Below are 18602 nucleotides of genomic sequence, written 5' to 3'. Positions count from 1 at the left end.
TACAACCTCGGCTCACTGCAAGCTCCACCTCCCAGGTTCATGCCATTCTCCCGCCTCAGCCTCCCAAGTAGCTGGGACTACAGGTGCCCGCCACCACGCCTGGCTAATTTTTTGTATTTTAAGTAGAGACGGGGTTTCACCATTCACAGGATGGTCTCAATCTCCTGACTTCGTGATCCACCCGCCTCGGCCTCCCAAAGTGCTGGGATTACAGGTGTGAGCCACCACGCCTGGCCAATACAAATTATTTTTAAAGAACAGTCTGTTATTGAAGAGTACAAAATCCAGCTTCCCCACTGTTTAGCAGTGCATGTTGGGATGTTTATTTTTTTTCTCTGAGCCTCAGTTTCTATCTGTGAAATGGGATAATGATACCTATCTCCAGTGGAAGTAGTAAGGATTAGGCAAGATTATTTACAGGCCAGGCACAATGGCTCATGCCTATAATCCCAGCACTTTGGAGGGCCAAAATGGGAGGATCACTTGAGCCCAGGAGTTTGAGACCAGCCTGGGCAACATAACAAGGCCCCATCACTAGAAAAAATTAAAAAATAAAAAATTAGCCTCTCATGATGGCATGCACCTGTAGTCCCAGCTACTTGGGAGGCCAAGGCAGGATCACTTAGGCCCAGGAGTTCAAGGTTGGCACTGAGTTATGATCATGCCACTGTACTTCAGTCTGGGCAACATAGTGAGACCCTGTCTCAAAAAAATAAAATAGGTTATTTACATAAAATGCTCAGCACTGTACATCACATATATTGGGCCCAGAGTAAATACTCACTGATGGGCCTTCCCCTAGCATGGAAAGATTGTCAGCACCAAGTTTTCCCTGACCATTGCAACCTTTCCCCTTCCTGACTTCAGACGGACTTACACAATGGTCCCTTGCATGCAAGAAGTCTAAGAGCTCCTCTGTGCAATCCTCTTGTGTACGTGATCGAGAGGATACACGCTCATCACAGAGCTCTAGCCGCTCCCGGGCCTTTACACATTTCTCCAACTGCTCGCATTGCTCTCTCACTGTTGTTAGGGGATCCTGATGTAGAAATAGAAAAACAACAAAATGGGGATTTTTAGCGGAGACCCACCAAACACATATGCTTTGATTAACACAACCACCAAACCAAGGTGCTGCCTCTGAATTACCGTGCAGAAGGCCAGCTGGCAGAGCCACACTGCCGCCAGAAATGGCAGAATGCGGTCTCCCATTCAATTCTGATGCTAAGTAGTAGGGAAAAGTTTCACATTCCTGCCTTCCAAGGTTGCCAGTATGCACTGAAAGCCTCAGTCCTATCTGAAAAACAAGGTGGTAAAGGAAACCTGGCCAAACTTGAAACAGATCTATAGGAGGCCTTACTTGTTAACACGGCATTTTGGAATATGTCATATCTGAAATTTCAAATCCCCTTGTCTCAGAACCAGGCCTATGCATCCCAGCTGCCCAGCTAGAAAGGCAATGCTAACATAGAGAAGGACTATCTAACAAAGGTTCCCTCAGAGTTCTTTTTTTTTTTTTTAAGATGGAATTTCGCTTTTGTTGCCCAGGCTGGAGTGCAATGGCACGATCTCGGCTCACCGTAACCTTCGCCTCCTGGGTTCAAGCAATTCTCCTGCCTCAGCCTCTCGAGTAGCTGGGATTTCAGGCATGTGCCACCATGCCCAGCTAATTTTGTATTTTTAGTAGAGACGGGGTTTCTCCACATTGTTCAGGTTTGGTCTTGAACGCCCGACCTCAGGCAATCCGCCTGCCTCGGCCTCCCAAAGTGCTGGGATTACAGGCATGAGCCACGATGCCTGGCCCAAAGTTCTTTATTAAACCACAAATAGCAGATGATTGAGTGCCAGGCCCTCAAGATGCCGTCTGCTCCCTGACCACAACTGAAGAAGCCCCAAACCCAGAATAGACTTAGCTTCCAAGGCTCACACCCCAAACACTCCAATGCACGGGAAGTATCAAAGCTTATTCCACCCCCATTATCTACAAGGTATCAAGTAAAGACTCCTTAAAATGCCCTTAGAGTTTCATGAGGCTCAAACCCTGCTTTTACTGAGATGTTTCCAAACCTGAGACAGTTCTTACCACTAATTCCTCCTCTTCCTCTTCCTCCTACAAAAGGAAAACAAAATTAATGTTAGCAGCAATTTTATGACATATTTATTCCTGATCATACTGATGTAATTACTGAAGATAGACATTGACACTGCTATTAATGATGTTATTTTGTTTTCTGTGTTCTATGATGTTTTTACATTTTAGAGGCCTTGCTAATCCTGGAGCTAATCCTGCTCTTCCAGGGCTAGCTAATTTTTAGACAGCAAACTTGCCTGCGAGCATACCTTTCATATGCAACCTAACTATCCAAAGCGCTTGTAGCCAACTGCCTCCTTTATCTTTTGTTTTGTTTAAGAGACAGGGTCTTGCTCTGTCACCCAGGCTGTAGTGCAGTGGTGCCATCATAGCTCACTGCAGCCACAAACTCCTGGGCTCAAGTGATCCTCCTGCCTCAGTCTTTTAAGTAGTTAGGACTATAAGCACACACCACATGCCCGGCTAACTTAAACATTTTTTTTTAGTCGAGACAGGGTCTCATTATGTTGCCTAGGCCGCTCTCAAACTCTTGGGCTCAATCAATCCTCCTACCTCGGCCTCCCAAAGTGGTGGGATTATAGGCATTAGCCACTCGGCCTGGCCCTGCCTCCTTTATCTAAGTTTCATACACTAAGCTCCTGTTTCCCCTTCTCTAAATCACCCCAGGGACAAATATAGGACAACTAGGAACCAGCCCTATAAGCCAGAGCCCAACGAAATTATTCAAACCATCCAATCCTAAATTTGAGCAAGTGTACCTACCCTGCCCACTAATTCCTTCCCATAGAAACCAAGGTGCTGAGCCATGCTTCCTTCCCCTCACACCTTCTGCCTCCTGACTAGCTCGGACACTTCTCCATACAGCCCTGCATTTTTTTGTGTGGTATATCCCTCTTTCGGGAACTTTAAGTAATAATAAACTCTTCTTTCAAAGGCAGTTGACTGCAGGTCTGTCACCTTACCATACTTGGTTAAAAGGAATCCCAGGTTCATTTCAAGACAGAGACACCATCTCACTTTCATTAACAAGAACCTAAGTGTGCTTAATACTCTCCAGTTTACAAAGCACCTTCATATCTAATATGATTTAATTAATCACAACAGTCCCTTAAGGAAGTAATCCCAGTTTAGAGATAATAAACAGTAATTAGACATCTTCTGATACAGATTCAAGCTGCCAGATGTTCACATGGGGCCTACACAATCTAAAATATTTATCCCAGTATTGCTACAAATAGCTAAATTTAGTCCTTACATCCCAAATCAAGTTAGGAGGAAAACCCATTGTTTTCTAGACTATGAAAAAAAAAAAAAAAAGAATTATGGGTTCCTCATAGAATACCCTAGTTTATTTTATTATTATTATTATTTTTTGAGACAGAGTCTTGCTCTGTCACCCAGGCTGCAGTGGCACGATCTCGGCTCATTGCAAGCTCTGCCTCTCTGGTTCACGCCATTCTCCTGCCTCTGCCTCCCAAGTAGCTGGGACGGCTAATTTTTTGTATTTTTAGTAGAGACGGGGTTTCACCGTGTTAGCCAGGATGGTCTGGATCTCCTGATCTCGTGATCCGCCTGCCTTGGCCTCCCAAAGTGCTGGATTACAGGCCTGAGTCACCGCGCCCGGCCAGGATACCCTAGCTTAAAACTGACTGCTTATTTACTTTCTTTTCTCATCTACTGCAGCGGTGGATCCTGCTGACCTTTCTGCCTTTCTGAGGCAGGCTCCATTTCTTTCTTTCTTTTCTTTCCTTTTTTTTGAGACAGGGTCTCACCTGGGTTGCCTGACTGAAGTGCAGTGACACAATCACGGCTCACTGCAGCCTGGACTTTCCGGGCTCAAACTCCTGAGCAGTTGAGACCACAGGCGTTCACCACCATGCCCGGCTAATTTTTGTATTTTTTGTAGAGACGGGGTTTGACCACGTTGCCCAGGCTGGTCCAACTCCTGAACTCAGGCAACGCGCCTGCCTCGGCTGTCCTCCCAAAGTGCTGGGATTACAGGCATGAGCCACTGCGCCCGGCCTCAGGCTCTATTTCTTTTTAGAAATAATAAGACGAGAAAAATTAAGGGATAAATAAGTCTCCAATTATTCTGAACCCACAGCCCAGAACGGCTGCCCCGAAGTGACCAGAGAACAGGCAGGAAATGAGATTAGAAACAACTAGTGCCTGTGTCGCATAATGGGTAAGAGTCCCGGTTCTAGAACCGCGCTGTTTGGCTGCAGTCCCTGGCTGCACCAGTATGTTAGCTGTGTGACCTTAGAAAAGATATTTAACCTCTACGCTTGTTTCCTCATCTGTAAAAATGGCACTAATAGTACCTAACACTTACTTCATAGGAATAATGTGTAGATGAAATGAATTAGGGCCGGGCGCGGTGGCTCACGCCTGTAATCCCAGGACTTTGGGAGGCCGAGGTGGGCGGTTCACGAGGTCAGGAGCTCGAGACCAGCCTGGCCAACATGGTGAAACCCCCGTCTCTACTAAAAACACAAAAATTAGCCGGGCGTGGTGGTGGGCACCTGTAGTCCCAGCTACCCAGCTACTTGGGAGGCTGAGGCAGGAGAATCGCCTGAACCAGGGAGGCGGAGGTTGCAGCGAGCCGAGATCGCGCCACTGCACTCCAGCCTGGGCGACAAAGAGAGACTCCATCTCAAAAAAAAAAAAAAAGAAAAAAGAAAAAAGAAATTAATTAGTGCATGTAAAGCACTTGGAATAGCAAGCAGTCCATAAATACTTATCATAGCAGCACTCTTTCCCTAGGAAAGAGCTCCCTCTTCCATCACAGAATAACATCGTACATTTCTTCACTGTCCCCAAAGACACACACCTTCCTCAAAGAAAAGGAAATCACAAGGCCACGTCTTCCGAACCTCCCCAATAGATATGGCAGGGATTCCTAACCTGAGCTGGGGCAAGGTGGTCTGTTTGCTCCCCAAACCTGTGAAACGCGGGTTTCAGAACATCTGACTGACTGCAAACATAGGTCATATTTTTACAAGACTTTAGTCCACAAAACATTTTCGCTCTCAAACCTTCACTACATTCACAGAATGGAGAAGCCGAGGCCCAGAGAAAAACTAGTCATCTATCTGTCCAAAGTCACCGGACGAATTCTGGGGAAAGGTCGAGGGAACTAGAGCTCCCGACCCTGCAAATCCTAGAGGGTAAACTGGGGGCTAAGAAGGCCCCGTGCGTGTTTTGGCGGGCTAGGTTTTGGGCTTCAGGACAGAGAAGAGGGTCGAGTGGATCGCCTTGCCTTACCTCCTCAGGATCTCCGGACTCGGTAAGCATCTTTCGCTCGTCCTCCAGTCCCATGTCTGGCTACGGTTCTAGATTCAACAAGAGCAGCAACAGCGGCACCTAATCCACTTCAGGATCAAGAAGGACTTGTAAGGGTCACTCAGCGGAAATCCGGCGATCTGGCCGGAAGTGCGGCATACTCATCGTGGTCGCGAACACATGCTCAGATTGGCATGTACTACCGGCCACAGGCAGGGGCTAGGGGTAGCTGATGTTTGCACCTGAGGAGACTTTGCTAAGAAACATCCCCTTAGTCCCACCAGACCCAAGTATAATTGATCTAGGAGTTCATCTAAAATAGTAGCTCCTAAGAGACTTGGAAAGTATGCTAATTTATTCGAAATTCCTTTAGCATAATTCACATTCTTCCCCATATCGATTATGGAGCCGTCCTAACTGCTGACCTTTTCAAGATGGCGGTCTGCGGGCGACACTCTCGGGCTCGCGCACCTCCCCAAGATGGCGGCGCCCGAGGCCTGGCGCGCCCGGAGTTGCTGGTTCTGTGAGGTAGCGGCGGCAACGACCATGGAGGCCACGTCCCGGGAGGCGGCGCCAGCGAAGAGCTCGGCCTCGGGCCCCAACGCTCCCCCCGCCCTGTTCGAGCTGTGCGGGCGGGCGGTGAGCGCCCATATGGGGGTTCTGGAGAGCGGGGTGTGGGGTAAGTCGCGGGGTGAGGGGCTACCTCTGGCTAAGAGCAGGGGGCGGCCCAGCGGCCGGGGGGCGCGGGGGGCGAGGCCAGGAGGCCCGGTCTGGAGCGAAGGAGGCTGGGCCCGGGCGACTGAGGCTGGACTGGCGGGCCGGAGCTGTGGGCCGCGAACTGACACTCGGCTGGGCCGGGCAGGGGAGTCTCGGATGTCGAACCGGTGGGCAGTGATGGCCCGGCTGCCCTGGGGCAGGGGCCGAGGTTAGGAGGCCCGGCCTAAGGCCAGGAGGCCAGGCCCGGGGCCACCGAACCTGACTGATGGAACGGGACCCCCAGTATCTGCCTGACACGCCACAGGGGTCGAGACTCCGGAGGCCAAGCCGATGGGCGGAGGGGAGGACAGCGGATTTGAGAGCGAGGGAATGGGGCAGGGGGAGAGGCCGAAAGGCTCGGGGCGCCGCGGCCTGTCTGACGGCCCAGGGCTGACGGGAGCGAACCGACAACCGGGGTCTCGGGTGCCAAACTGACTGAGCGACCGAGCGACCCGCAGGACAGGGAGCGCCGGAGGCCACTCGGATCGGCTCGAGCGGCGAGGAGGGGCCGGAGAGCGAGTGGAGGGGGGCCCAGAGCGGCTTAAACAAGCGAGGGAGGCTCGAATGATGGACAGGCGGGAAGGGCCAAGGAGGCCCCAAGCGGGGCGACGGCCCGGGGATCCCGGACTGCCGGGCTGCCGTGGCAGGGGGCGCGGCGCCGCCAGGAGGCCTTGGGCTGAATGGGAGTGAACGGGGGCCTCAGGCCTGAGGGCGGCCGGGACCAAAGGGCCGGGCCTGGGTGGAGGGCGGCCTGGGGCGCCGGGATGAACGGCCGGGGAGGGCGAACCGGCCAGTTGGGCTGGGAGGCGGGGCTGTGGGTTGGGGACCGCCGGCCACGGCCTGGCCACTGACGAAGGAAACGGGTCCGCGACGTGGGGCTAGTGAAAGAGGGAAAGCGAGGCTCTGCCAAGCAGGCCTGGCCGCGCTGGGGATAGGGGAGGCCTCGGGCCTGCGAGGCTGCTGGTGTGAGGGTGGGGTCCGGAGGCCGGGGCTGGATTTGGGCGAGGAGGTGGCAGGCCCGGCCGAGGCCTGCCGGGGAGGGTGGCAGGAGAACAGGCCCCGGGCCTGGAGGCGGCGCGGGGGAGGTTCCACCAGGAGGCCTTGCGGGTGGCCGTGGCGTCTTTGCAGGAGGAAGGCCCTGGTCAGGACAGGAGTGAGGACTTTGAGGACTCGAGGTTGCAGGGCGGGGGGTTTGAGTTATGCCATGAGGAGGGGGTGTGGGGAAAAGGCCCTGGAGTTTGGGGGCGCTGCAGCTCCGGGATAAGCTGGAGGGTGGTCGGGGAGGGCCTTGGCTGTGGGAGTGGAGTCCAGTACGGTGAGGCCTGAGTGTCCTGCATAGTGGTGGTGGAAGAGGCTGTTAGAAGTTGGGCCTGTGTGCGGAGGGGACACTGGAGGCTCCAGGCCAGCCAGAGGCTGAGAAGACAAGGGGCAGGCCCACCCATGGCGAACATGAGGAAAGTCTCCGTTCTGAGCAGGGAGCTCAGAAAAGTCCTAGGGCATGGGGAAGAAGGCAGACAGGGTCTGGCTTGTCTGCCTGGAGCTTCTGGGATGCTAAGACTGGCTGAAAAGGAAGATGACTGGGTGTGGAGGCCCAGGTTGGGAAGCAGCAGCATTAAAGGTGCAGGCTAGAAAGAAGCCAGGAAAATCCCAGCTTAAGAAGAATGGAGAAAGGAAGAAAGGAGTTTGTGGGTGAGAGGGGATGAGAATTCCTGTGGCTGTGAGAAGGGATGGCTAACTAGAGGAGAGCAGGTTGGAGGGGCTCTGAGGAACTTCTTCCCCTGTTGCTTCTTCCCCCCAAAACAATTGACAGTTTACTGAATCTCCATTTCCCCTTCTCCCTTCCCCATCACTGCTGTACATACCACCATCCCATTACTGGCTGAGCCCCCAGCGAGGTTGAGAGGAGACAGGGGAGGAAGAGCTCCTGTGGGCCTAGACCAGAAAAAGCTGAATCAAGTGAGGCCTTTTAGGAGAATAGCCAAGGAAGAGGCCTGCTAAGCATTACTATTTTGGAGGAAGGTCTCAGTGTGGGCTAACAGCCAGGAAAGTCTTCCTGGAGGTAGTGAACTAGCATCGATTTGTGTAAGGAGTTGGGGCAGCAGAGGTATAGAGGCAGCAGGAAAGGGTACAATGAGGAAACTTAAGTAGAATAAGGTATACTATACCTTGAATACCAGGATGTGGAGTTTGGACTTTATCATGAATGCAGCAGAGAGACCTCCAAGGGTTTCGAAGAGGGTAATGTCATCACCAAGAGCAGGATGAAGAGGGACTGGATAGAGACTGAAGCGAAGGAGAGCAGTTAAGCTGTTGTAATAGACCAGATGAAAGGTGATGTGGACTACATTCGTGTGTAAAAGCATAGGGAATTAACACTTTCATTCAGCAGGTACATTGAGGACATACAATGTACAAAGAATTATACTAGATTCTTGATGTCAAGATTCAGTTATTCTGTAAATAAAAATAAAAAGAGACCCTGGGGCGGAAGTTTTGGTATACTCCAAGATCTTAGACTTGTTCTTTTTCTTTGAGATGGGGTCTCACTCTGTCACCCAGGCTGGAGTGCAGTGGCATGATACCAGCTCACTGCCACCTCTATCTTCTGGGCTCAAGCAATTCTCCCACCTCAGCCTCCCAAGAAGCTGGGACCACAGGTGTGCCCCACAACACCCGGCTAATTTTCTCTGTATTTTTGGTAGAGACAGGAGTTTCCCATGTTGCCCAGGGTGGTCTCAAACTCCTGGGCTTAAGCAATGTCCCCCACCTCGACCTCCAAAGATTACAGGGATTACAGGTGTGAGTTTGACTTGTTCTTGATTGGACAGAGATGCCACTGACAGGATAAAAATAACAACCAACATTTAGTGAGCTTATTATGGCTGGGCATTATTTTAAACAGATTATAAGCATGATCTTCCCAACAATATCATGAGTTAATTACTGTTATCTCCATTTTATTTTATTTTTGAGACAGAGTCTTGCTCTGTCACCCAGGCTGGAGTGCAATGGCGCCATCTCAGCTCACTGCAATCTCTACCTCCTGAGTTCAAGCGATTCTTGTGCCTCAGCCTCCCACGTAGCTGGGATTACAGGCATGCATCATTACACCTGGCTAATTTTTGTATTTTCAGTAGAGACGGGGTTTCACCATGTTGGTCAGGCTGGTATCAAACTCCTGACCTCAAGTGATCTGCCCGCCTTGGCCTCCCAAAGTGCTGGGATTACAGGTGTGAGCCATTGCATCCCACCTATTTTTTATTTTTTGAGGCAGGGTCTTGCTCTGTCACCCAGGCTGGAGTGCAGTGGTCTAAGCACAGCTCGCTGCAGCCTCAACCTCCTGGGCTCCAGCCTCAACCTCCTGGGCTCCAGCCATCCTCCCACCTTAGCTTCCCAAGTAGCTGTGACCACAGGTGCACACCATCACACTCTGCTAATTTTTGTTTTGTTTTGAGATGGGTTCTCACTCTATCACTTGGGCTCAAGTACAGTGGTGTAAGCATAGCTCACTGTAGCCTCGAACTCCCGAGCTTAAGCGATCCTCTTGTCTTAGACTCCCAAAGTGCTGGGATTACAGGTGTGAGCCACTGTGCGTGGCCTCCATTTTTTTCCAGTTGAAGAAACAGAGGCTTAAAGAGGCTTAAATAATTTGTCCAAGGATTCACATTTAACTAAATAGTTAGGATTTCACCCAGATTTTTCCTACTCTAGAGGCCAAACCCTTTAGACACTATACTATAACAGCTCTTAGAACTAGAGAAGTTGGCAAGAGCAGGTTGTTTTTAAGATATGTTGACTTTTGGCCGGGTGCAGTGGCTCACGCCTGTAATCCCAGCACTTTGGGAGGCCGAGGCAGGCGGGTCACGAGGTCAGGAGATCGAGACCATCCTGGCTAACACAGTGAAACCCCGTCTCTACTAAAAATACAAAAAATCAGCCGGGCGTGGTGGTGTGCGCCTGTAGTCCCAGCTACCCAGGAGGCTGAGGCGGGAGAATAGCATGAACCCGGGAGGCGGAGCTTGCAGTGAGCCGAGATCGCGCCACTGCAGCCTGGGCGACAAAGCGACACTCCGTCTCAAAAAAAAAAAAAAAAAAAGATATATTGACTTTAGAGACATGAATTGTTCCTCTTCTTCATAGGAAAGTACTAATTCAGGATATAGCAGTAGCCCAAAGGATGGTAGTGGTTAATCTGGAAGAATGGGAAGGGAATTCAGGAAAGACTTAATAAAGGGCATGTGATACTTGAAAGATGAGTAGTTGATATACTGAAAGTGGCAATGACATTCCTATTAGAACAGCATGACAAAGGACATTCCTGTTGGAAAGAACAGCACGACAAAGGTACAGGGGCAGAAAGCAGCATGTTAGGTAAACGAAAAAGTAGTTAAGTATGGCTGAAATGTAGGAGGCAAAGCAGGGAGCTGATACTAGCAGGGCAGATTATGAAAGACCTTTTATCACACATATTCAGTAGGTGCTTTTCAATGCCAAATGGTTCATTTTGCTTGGGCAGAAGTGAACTGACCAGCTCCTAAAAAGCATGTCAAGCTCATTTAGCATGTCAGCTTGTTTTGTGGGATGATCTCACCCTGGCCCCTGAAATTCCAGCTTCCAACTGAGTGGCTGAAGATAAGTGGACTAGAGTTTGGAACAGATCTAGATTAGCTTCTAGAGGCTCCATTTGTCAAGTGAGAAGTCTACCCTTCCATTTTCCTTTCCAGTAGAATAAATAATGCTTGGAACCCTCTCGAGTGGGAGGGGGAGGGGAGGAAAAGTAAACTTTTGTTTTGATTTTTGTAGCCCTCCCAGGCCCAATACTTCAAAGCATCCTACCTCTGCTCAATATATATTACTTGGAGAGGATTGAGGAAACTGCCCTCAAGAAAGGTGAGTATCTTTCTGTCTCTTTCTCAGTCAATGATTATGAGCAAGGCACCATAATGTTCTTCAGGTAAATATTACACCTGATACCTGCTAGAACTTCATGCTTTTTTTTTTTTTTTTTAATACGGAGTCTTGCTCTGTTGCCCAGGGTGGAGTGCAATGGTGCAATCTTGGCTCATGGGAAGCTCCGCCTCCCGGGTTCACACCATTCTCCTGCCTCAGTAGTAGTAGCTGGGACTACAGGCGCCTACCACCACGCCCGGCTAATTTTTTTTGTATTTTTAGTAGGGATGGAGTTTCAATGTGTTAGCCAGGACGGTCTCAATCTCCTGACCTCGTGATCCACCTGCCTTGGCCTCCCAAAGTGTTGGGATTACAGGCTTGAGCCACCGTACCTGGCCTTAGAACTTCATGCTTTTCAAAAAGTACCTTCACACCTATTTTTCTTCCTCATTCCTCAGTGTCCTGTGAAACACAAAGCCAAGTATATGATCTTTATTATACTGATAAAAGTGAGACACAGGCACACCACAATTAATAGCAAAGCCAGAACAACCCAGATCTTCCGAATCTTAGTTTCTCTATTTTACCAAGCTTCCTCCGCTCATTAGACACATCTGTTAACAGCTAACATTGAACCCTAATGTGTCAAGCACTGTCCTAGGCACTTTACCTAGAAAAACTCATTTACTCTAATCCTTTCAACAACCCTATGAAATAGCTGTTATTAACATTTTACAGATGAGGAAACTGAACCACAGAGAAATTAAGTAACTTGCCCAAAGTCACATAGCTGGAGTGTAGTTTGCTGATATTCACACCCAGGCAATCTGTCTTTAGAGCCAGTGTTCTTAATCACTCTGCCATATTGCTCCTGTGAACCCGGAGGACAACATTAAAGGTTGATGTACTTATGGTGGCCAGCAAGCAGCCAAGTGTGATATTTCTCCTTACAGGCCTCTCCACTCAGGCCATCTGGCGCCGACTCTGGGATGAACTGATGAAGACACGGCCTTCCAGTTTGGAAGTAAGTTATCAGGTAGAACACTAGCCTGATTTTGCATGGTAAAAGCAGGAATAGCACACAAACACAAGCTGGGTACTGGTAAAGTGCAGAGGCAGTGATGGAATGGATGTGGGAGGAGGGCTCTGATGGCTTGTCACAAGGTTTTGGTCCATTTGGCATTTGTCACTGAATTGCTTGCTCACCATATTTGCAGGGGACACAAAACAGGGAAAGTTAGTGATCACAATGGATGGCAGAGCCAGGATTCCTAGAGTTCTTGATGCAGTGGTCAAATCTAACAAAATGAAATTTAATAGAATACACCAATACTTCAATGAGTTTTAAAAGTTCCAATTGCATGGCCTCAGGATGTGGGATAAAGTAGTCTGCTTAGTAACAGCTTGTATAAAAAAGATTAAGGGAGTTTAGTCAACAATATGTTGAAGCCACTCATAATGACTATACCTTGAGCTGTGTGAACTAGTGTAAATATAGTATAGACTGAAGGACAAGGTGGACAACAGTCCTGCCTAGCTCTGCAATGGTCAGACTACCCATGGAGTATGGAGAAAGAAGTCAAAGCCACATTATGTGAGTCAGATTGGGAAGACTGGAGATGTTTTTCCTGAAAAAGAGAAGACTTGGGAAACATGACCCATCTTGAAATATATGAATGGCTGTCACATGAAGGAGGGATTAATAGACTTGTTCTGGATGGAAGCTAATGGAAGATACATTTTTGCTAACCTGAAGTTTATGTAAAGCTTAAACCCTGAGCTTATGAAATAAGCTAATTCTAGAGGTAATAAACTTCCCATCACTAAGTTCAAATGGAGTCTGGATAACTCCTTGACACACGGGTGTTCTGCAGGGGATTCAGCATTGTAAAAGGGGTTGCACAAGATGACTTTTAGGGCTCCTTTTAGCCCTGGGATTCTATTATTCACTGATACAGATGTAAATCACTGGAGCTCTCATTTAAGCAGAGCTTCTTTTACTCCCCCATAACTAGGTGACAGGGTAGATTTAATTCAATAAACATTTACTGAAACTTAACCAGGTACCAGATATTGGAAGAATAGATGCAGCCTCTAATCTTAAAGACCTACCAGTTGTTTTGTTTTGTTTGAGACAGAGTTTCACTCTTGTCGCCCAGGCTGGAGTGCAATGGCTCAATGCAACCTCTGCCTCCCGGGTTCAAGCAATTCTCCTGGCTTAGCCTCTTGAGTAGCTGGGATTACAGGCATGTGCCACCACACCCAGCTAATTTTTTTGTATTTTTAATAGAGACAGGGTTTTTCCATGTTGGTCAGCTGATCTCGAACTCCTGACCTCAGGTGATCTGCTCGCCTTGGCCTCCAAAAGTGCTGGGATTACAGGCATGAGCCACCGTGCCCGGCAAGGACCTACCAGTTTAATAGGGAAATCTACAAATAGATCACATATGATAGGATAAGTGGTGTAACAGAGGATAGTAAGGAGGTTGAGAGAGAACAAGAAAGTCTCTTCTAGGAAGTAGTATTTGAACTGGGCCTTCTATGGTGAATGAGGCCAAATAACAGGTGGAAAAAAAGCTAATGTCAGGAATTGGAGATTTAATTTCTGGGGATGCACTGGGTTCAGTAACATTGAGCCCCATCTCCAGCTTATTCACTTCCAAATCTGGACTGCAACCCTTGAAGTTCAGAATGAGGACACCAGGCCTTATGAGGAAGAGAAGCAGACTCAAGAATATTAGAAAACAGTAACTGCTTTTTGCTATCTTTAAGGAAACATCAGATTCACTTTGTTCCAGTATTTCACAAGCAGTATAGTTGACCAGCAGGTGATAAAGATTATGTTTTTCTCTTGGAGAAAGCTTTCTGGAAAAGAATGTTTATTATCCTGTCTTCTTGGCTCAAAGCATTTCAGAGCATTTAGAGGCCCCAGGCTTGGTGGCCCAACAGTCAGTTAGGCAGAGGTCCTAACTTGGAGCATATCTGTTCCAGAGGGTGTCTTCCGCTTCCCACTTTTGCATGACAATAGCCTTCAGCTCATAAGTCACAAACACTTATTCAGCACCTGCTCAGTTCCATGTATTATGCTAGGTTCCAGGGATACAATCAATGGTGAGCAAGATAGATATAGATATAGAATGCTTATAAAGCAATAATATTTCAAACTGTGTAGTCCTGGGGTATATAAAGAGATCTGTGAGGTCAGGCATGGTGGCTCACACCTGTAATCTTAGCACTTTGGGAGGCTGAGGCAGGTGGATTGCTTGAACCCAGGAGCTCAAGGCCAGCCTGGGCAACATGGGAGGACCTCATCTCTACTAAAAATACAAAGAATTGGCTGGGCATGGTGGTGCATGCCTGTAGTCCCAGATACTCGGGAGGCTAAGATAGGAGGATCACTTGAGCCTGGGAAGTCGAGGCTGCAGTGAGCCAAGATTGCACCACTGTACTCCAGCCTGGGCAACAGGAGAGAGACCCTGTCTCAAAAAACTAACAAACAAAAAAAGAGGTCTGCATAATAGAATAGATACTCTGGAGAAAAAGCAATGAATAAATTAAGATTTACACAATAAATTATTCTCTAGCAATTGGTTAGCCATTTGGAAAAAGTTAAGTTAGAGCCTCAATTTATAGTATACTTTAATGACTTCAGTATAAAGAATAGGCACAGTGGCTCACGCCTATAATCCCAGCACTTTAAGAGGCCAAGGCAGGCGGATCATGAGGTCAGGAGTTCAAGACCAGCCTGGCCAAAATGGTGAAACCCCATCTCTACTGAAAATACAAAAATTAGCTGGGAATGGTGGCATGTGCCTTTAGTCCCAGCTACTCAAGAGGCTGAGGCAGGAGAATTGCTTGAACCCAGGAGGCGGAGGTTGCAGTGAGCCAAGATCGCACCACTGCACTTCAGCCTGGGCAACAGAGCAAGACTCCGACTCAAAAAAAAAAAAAAAGATTTCGTTGTAAAAAGTAAAAGCTCAAGAGTTGGGTACAGTGGCTCACATTTATAATCCCAGCTACGGCAGAGGCTGAGGTGAGAGGAACAGCTTGAGCCTAGGAGTTGCAGGCATGTGATCATGCCACTACACTCCAGCCTGGGTGACAGCACGAAACCATGCCTCTTAAAAAAAAAAAAGGCCAGGCGCAGTGGCTCACACCTGTAATCCCAGCACTTTGGGAGGCCGAGGTGGGTGGATTGCTTGAGCTCACAAGTTTGGGACCAACCTGGGCAACGTGGAGAAACCCCGTCTCTACAAAAAAATAGAAAAATTATCCTGGTGTGGTAGTATGCACCTGTAGTCCCAGCTACTCAGGAGGCTGAGGTGGGAGGGAGCCCAGGAGGCAGAGGATGCAGTGAGCTGAGATCACACCATCGCACTCCAGCCTGGGCAATAGAGCCAGACCTTGACTCAAAACAAAAACAACAAAAAATCAGTTTCAACACCAAAGAAGAGAAAAAAATAAAAATTTAAAAAATAAAAATAATAAAACCAACAGGCCAGGTGTGGTGGCTCACACCTGTAATCCCAGCACTTTGGGAGGCCGAGGTGGGCAGATCACTTGAGGTCAGGAGTTGAGACCAGCCTGGCCAACATGGTGAAACCCCATCTCTACTAAAAGTACAAAACTTAGGCCGAGCACCGTGGCTCATACCTGTAATCCCAGTACTTTGGGAGGCCAAGGTGAGCAGGTCACTTGAGGGTCAGGAGTTGAGACGAGCCTGGCCCACATGGTGAAACCCTGTCTCTACTGAAAATCAGGTGTGGTGGTGCATGCCTGTAATCCCAGCTACTCTGGGATTACTACTTGAGGGGCTGAGGCAGTAGAATTGCTTGAACCCAGGTGGCAGAGGTTGTAATGAGCTGAGATTTTACCACTGCACTCCAGCCTGGGTGACACAGTGAGACTCTGACTCAAAAAAATAAAGATAAAAAATAAAAATACAAAAATTAGCTGGGTGCGGTGGTGCATACCTGTAATCTAAACTCCTTGGGAGGCTGAGGCATGAGAATCACTTGAACCCAGGAGGCAGAGGTTGCAGTGAGACTAGATTGCTCCATTGCACTCCAGCCTGGGTGACAGAGTGAGACTCTGTCTCCAAAAATAATAAAACCAATAAACAAAAAAAAGTAAAGCAAAATCAGGCCGGGTGTGATGGCTCACACCTGCAATCCCAGAAAAACTTTGGGAGGCCAAGGTGGTCAGATCGCTTGAGTCCAGGAGTTCAAGAACAGCCTGGGCAACATGACAAAACCTTGTTTCTACAAAAAATACAAAAGTTAGCTGGGTGTGCTGGTGTACGCCTCTAGTCCCAGCTATTCGGGAGGCTGAGGCAGGAGGATCAACTGAGCGTCAGAGGTCGGTCAAGGCTGCAGTGAGCAATGATGACACTGCACTCCAGTGTCATAACCCTGTCTCAGAAAAAAAAAAGAGCACAACTAAAAATATAATAAAAGTGACCATCCTAATCTCAGGATGGAGAGAGTACTAATTTTGTTTTGTTTTGTTTTGAGATGAAGTCTCGCTCTGTTGCCAGGCTGGAGTGCAGTGGTGCGATCTCAGCTCACTGCAACCTCTGCCTCCTGGGTTCAAGTTATTCTCCTGCCTCAGCCTCCCTAGTAGTAGCTGGGACTACAGGTACGCGCCACCACACCCAGCTAGTTTTTGCATTTTTAGTAGAGACGAGGTTTCACCATGTTGGCCAGGATGGTCTCCATCTCTTGACCTCGTGATCCACCCGCCTCGGCCTCCCAAAGTGCTGGGATTACAGGCGTGAGCCACCGTGCCCAGCCAAGAGTGCTAATTATTAAATGTACAGAACCAAGAAAGAAAATACAGACATATTTAACCACATAAAATATTAACACTATCTTCAGGACTTTGTATTAAATTAAAAAAAAAATGCCAACATCATAACCAAATTTTAAAAAGTAAATACACTATGAAAGAACATTTGCAACAATATTTGCAAAACAAAGGGACACAAAATGGAAAAAGACAAATATCCCAGTAAAATGAGTAAGGATTTGGACATATCACGAAATATACAAAAATCCCCAGTAAAGTGAAAAATGTTAAGTCTCATGATAAAACTGAGAAAGTAAAATCTCACCGCTTAGTTTAGTAACGTCTTGTTTTGATTTGGTTTTCATTGCAAAGGAAATGCCTAGGTTTGGCCATGGGTGGGTGAAATTTGCATTTTAATATGCTGTTGGTGGTAACAGAAATTGTTGTAACTTTCTTGGTAGGCAATCTGGTAATATTTCTTCAGACTTTAAAATATTTAGGCTGGCTGGGTATGGTGGCACTTACCTGTAATTCCAGACTTTAGAACACCAAGGCAAGAGGATCACTTGAGCCCACGAATTCGAGACCAGTCTGGGCAACACAGGGAGACCCCATCCCTGCAATAATTTTTTTTTTTTTTTTTTGAAGACAGAGTCTCTCTCTGTCTCCCAGGCTGGAGTGCAGTGGTATGATCTTGGCTCACTGCAACCTTTGCCTCACAGGTTCAAGTGATTCTCCTGCCTCAGCCTCCAAAGTAGCTGAGATTACAGGCGCCCATCACTAGGCCTGGCTACTTTTTGTATTTTTAGTAGAGACGAGGTTTCACCACATTGGCCAGGCTGGTCTCGAACTCCTGACCTCAAGTGATCCCCTGGCCTTGGCCTCCCAAAGTACTGGGATTACAGGTATAAGCCACTGTGGCCAGCCTGCAATAATTTTTAAAAATTAGCTGGGCTTGTTGGCATGTACCTCCTAGCTAACTGGGAAGCTGAGGAGCCCAGGAGGTTGAGGCTGCAGTGAACTATAATAGCACCACTGCACTCCAGCCTGGCTGACAGAGACCCTCTCCTCCCCAGAAAATTTATGCTGGGCATGATGGTGGCTTACACCTGTAATCCTAGCACTTTGGGAGGCCAAGGCAGGTGGATCACCTGAGGTCAGGAGTTCAAGACCAGCCTGGCCAATATGGTAAAACCCCGTCTCTACTAAAAATACAAAACTTAGCCGGGCGTGGTGGCACATGCCTGTAGTCCCAGCTACTCAAGAGGCTAAGGCAGGAGAATCACTTGAGCCTGGGACGTGGAGGTTGCAGTGAGCCAAGATTGCACCATTGCACTCCAGCCTGGGCGACAGAAAAAGACTCCATCTCAAAAAAAAACCTGCTGGAGCAACATAGTGAGACCTCATCTCTACAGAAAAAAATTAAAAATTAGCTGTGCATAGTGGCATGCGTCTATAGTCCCTGCTACTTGGGAGGCTGAGGCAGGAAAATTGCATGAGACCCGGAGTTCAAGGCTACAGTGAGCTATGATCTCACCACTGCACTGTAGCCCTGGGTGATGGGGCAAGACCCTGTCTCTTAAAAAAAAATAATTTGGCTAGAAGTTCTGCTTCTTAGAATTTATAGTATATAAAAATTGAGATACTCATGAAGATTTATTTCCAGATGTATATTACAGAAGAGTTCAATATAAAAAAGCTAGAGGCCAGGCACGGTGGCTCAAGCCTGTAATCCCAGCACTTTGGGAGGCCGAGACGGGCGGATCACGAGGTCACAAGATCAAGACCATCCTAG

At 48.1% G+C, this 18602-nt stretch overlaps 2 protein-coding genes across 3 annotated transcripts in view; one reads left to right on the top strand and one right to left on the bottom strand.

The window, feature by feature from the left end:
- The window catches only part of LOC105531777 (cytochrome b-c1 complex subunit 6, mitochondrial), an 18846-nt gene extending 13282 nt beyond the window's left edge, over positions 1-5564 (bottom strand). Inside the window, exons 1-3 of the mRNA XM_011969786.1 lie at positions 5357-5564; positions 2084-2110; positions 874-1039 (exon numbers count right to left, since the gene is read on the bottom strand). Coding sequence (XP_011825176.1) covers positions 874-1039; positions 2084-2110; positions 5357-5410 — 247 coding nt within the window. The 5' untranslated portion in view covers positions 5411-5564. The remainder of the gene's footprint in view (positions 1-873; positions 1040-2083; positions 2111-5356) is intronic.
- Positions 5255-18602, top strand: part of LRRC41 (leucine rich repeat containing 41) — a 26713-nt gene continuing 13365 nt past the window's right edge. The window contains exons 1-4 of one of the 2 annotated variants that reach the window (XM_011969770.1): positions 5255-5378; positions 5783-6053; positions 10934-11020; positions 11974-12044. In XM_011969770.1, coding sequence (XP_011825160.1) covers positions 5855-6053; positions 10934-11020; positions 11974-12044 — 357 coding nt within the window. In that variant the 5' untranslated portion in view covers positions 5255-5378; positions 5783-5854. Of the gene's footprint in view, positions 5379-5554; positions 6054-10933; positions 11021-11973; positions 12045-18602 lie in introns of those variants that run through there. The other variant, XM_011969769.1, reaches the window with a different exon arrangement.

Source organism: Mandrillus leucophaeus, unplaced genomic scaffold, assembly GCF_000951045.1.
Source record: "Mandrillus leucophaeus isolate KB7577 unplaced genomic scaffold, Mleu.le_1.0 Scaffold902, whole genome shotgun sequence".
Lineage (NCBI taxonomy): Eukaryota > Metazoa > Chordata > Mammalia > Primates > Cercopithecidae > Mandrillus > Mandrillus leucophaeus.
The sequence above is the reverse complement of the archived record's forward strand: the minus strand, read 5'-3'. Positions and strand labels throughout refer to the sequence as shown.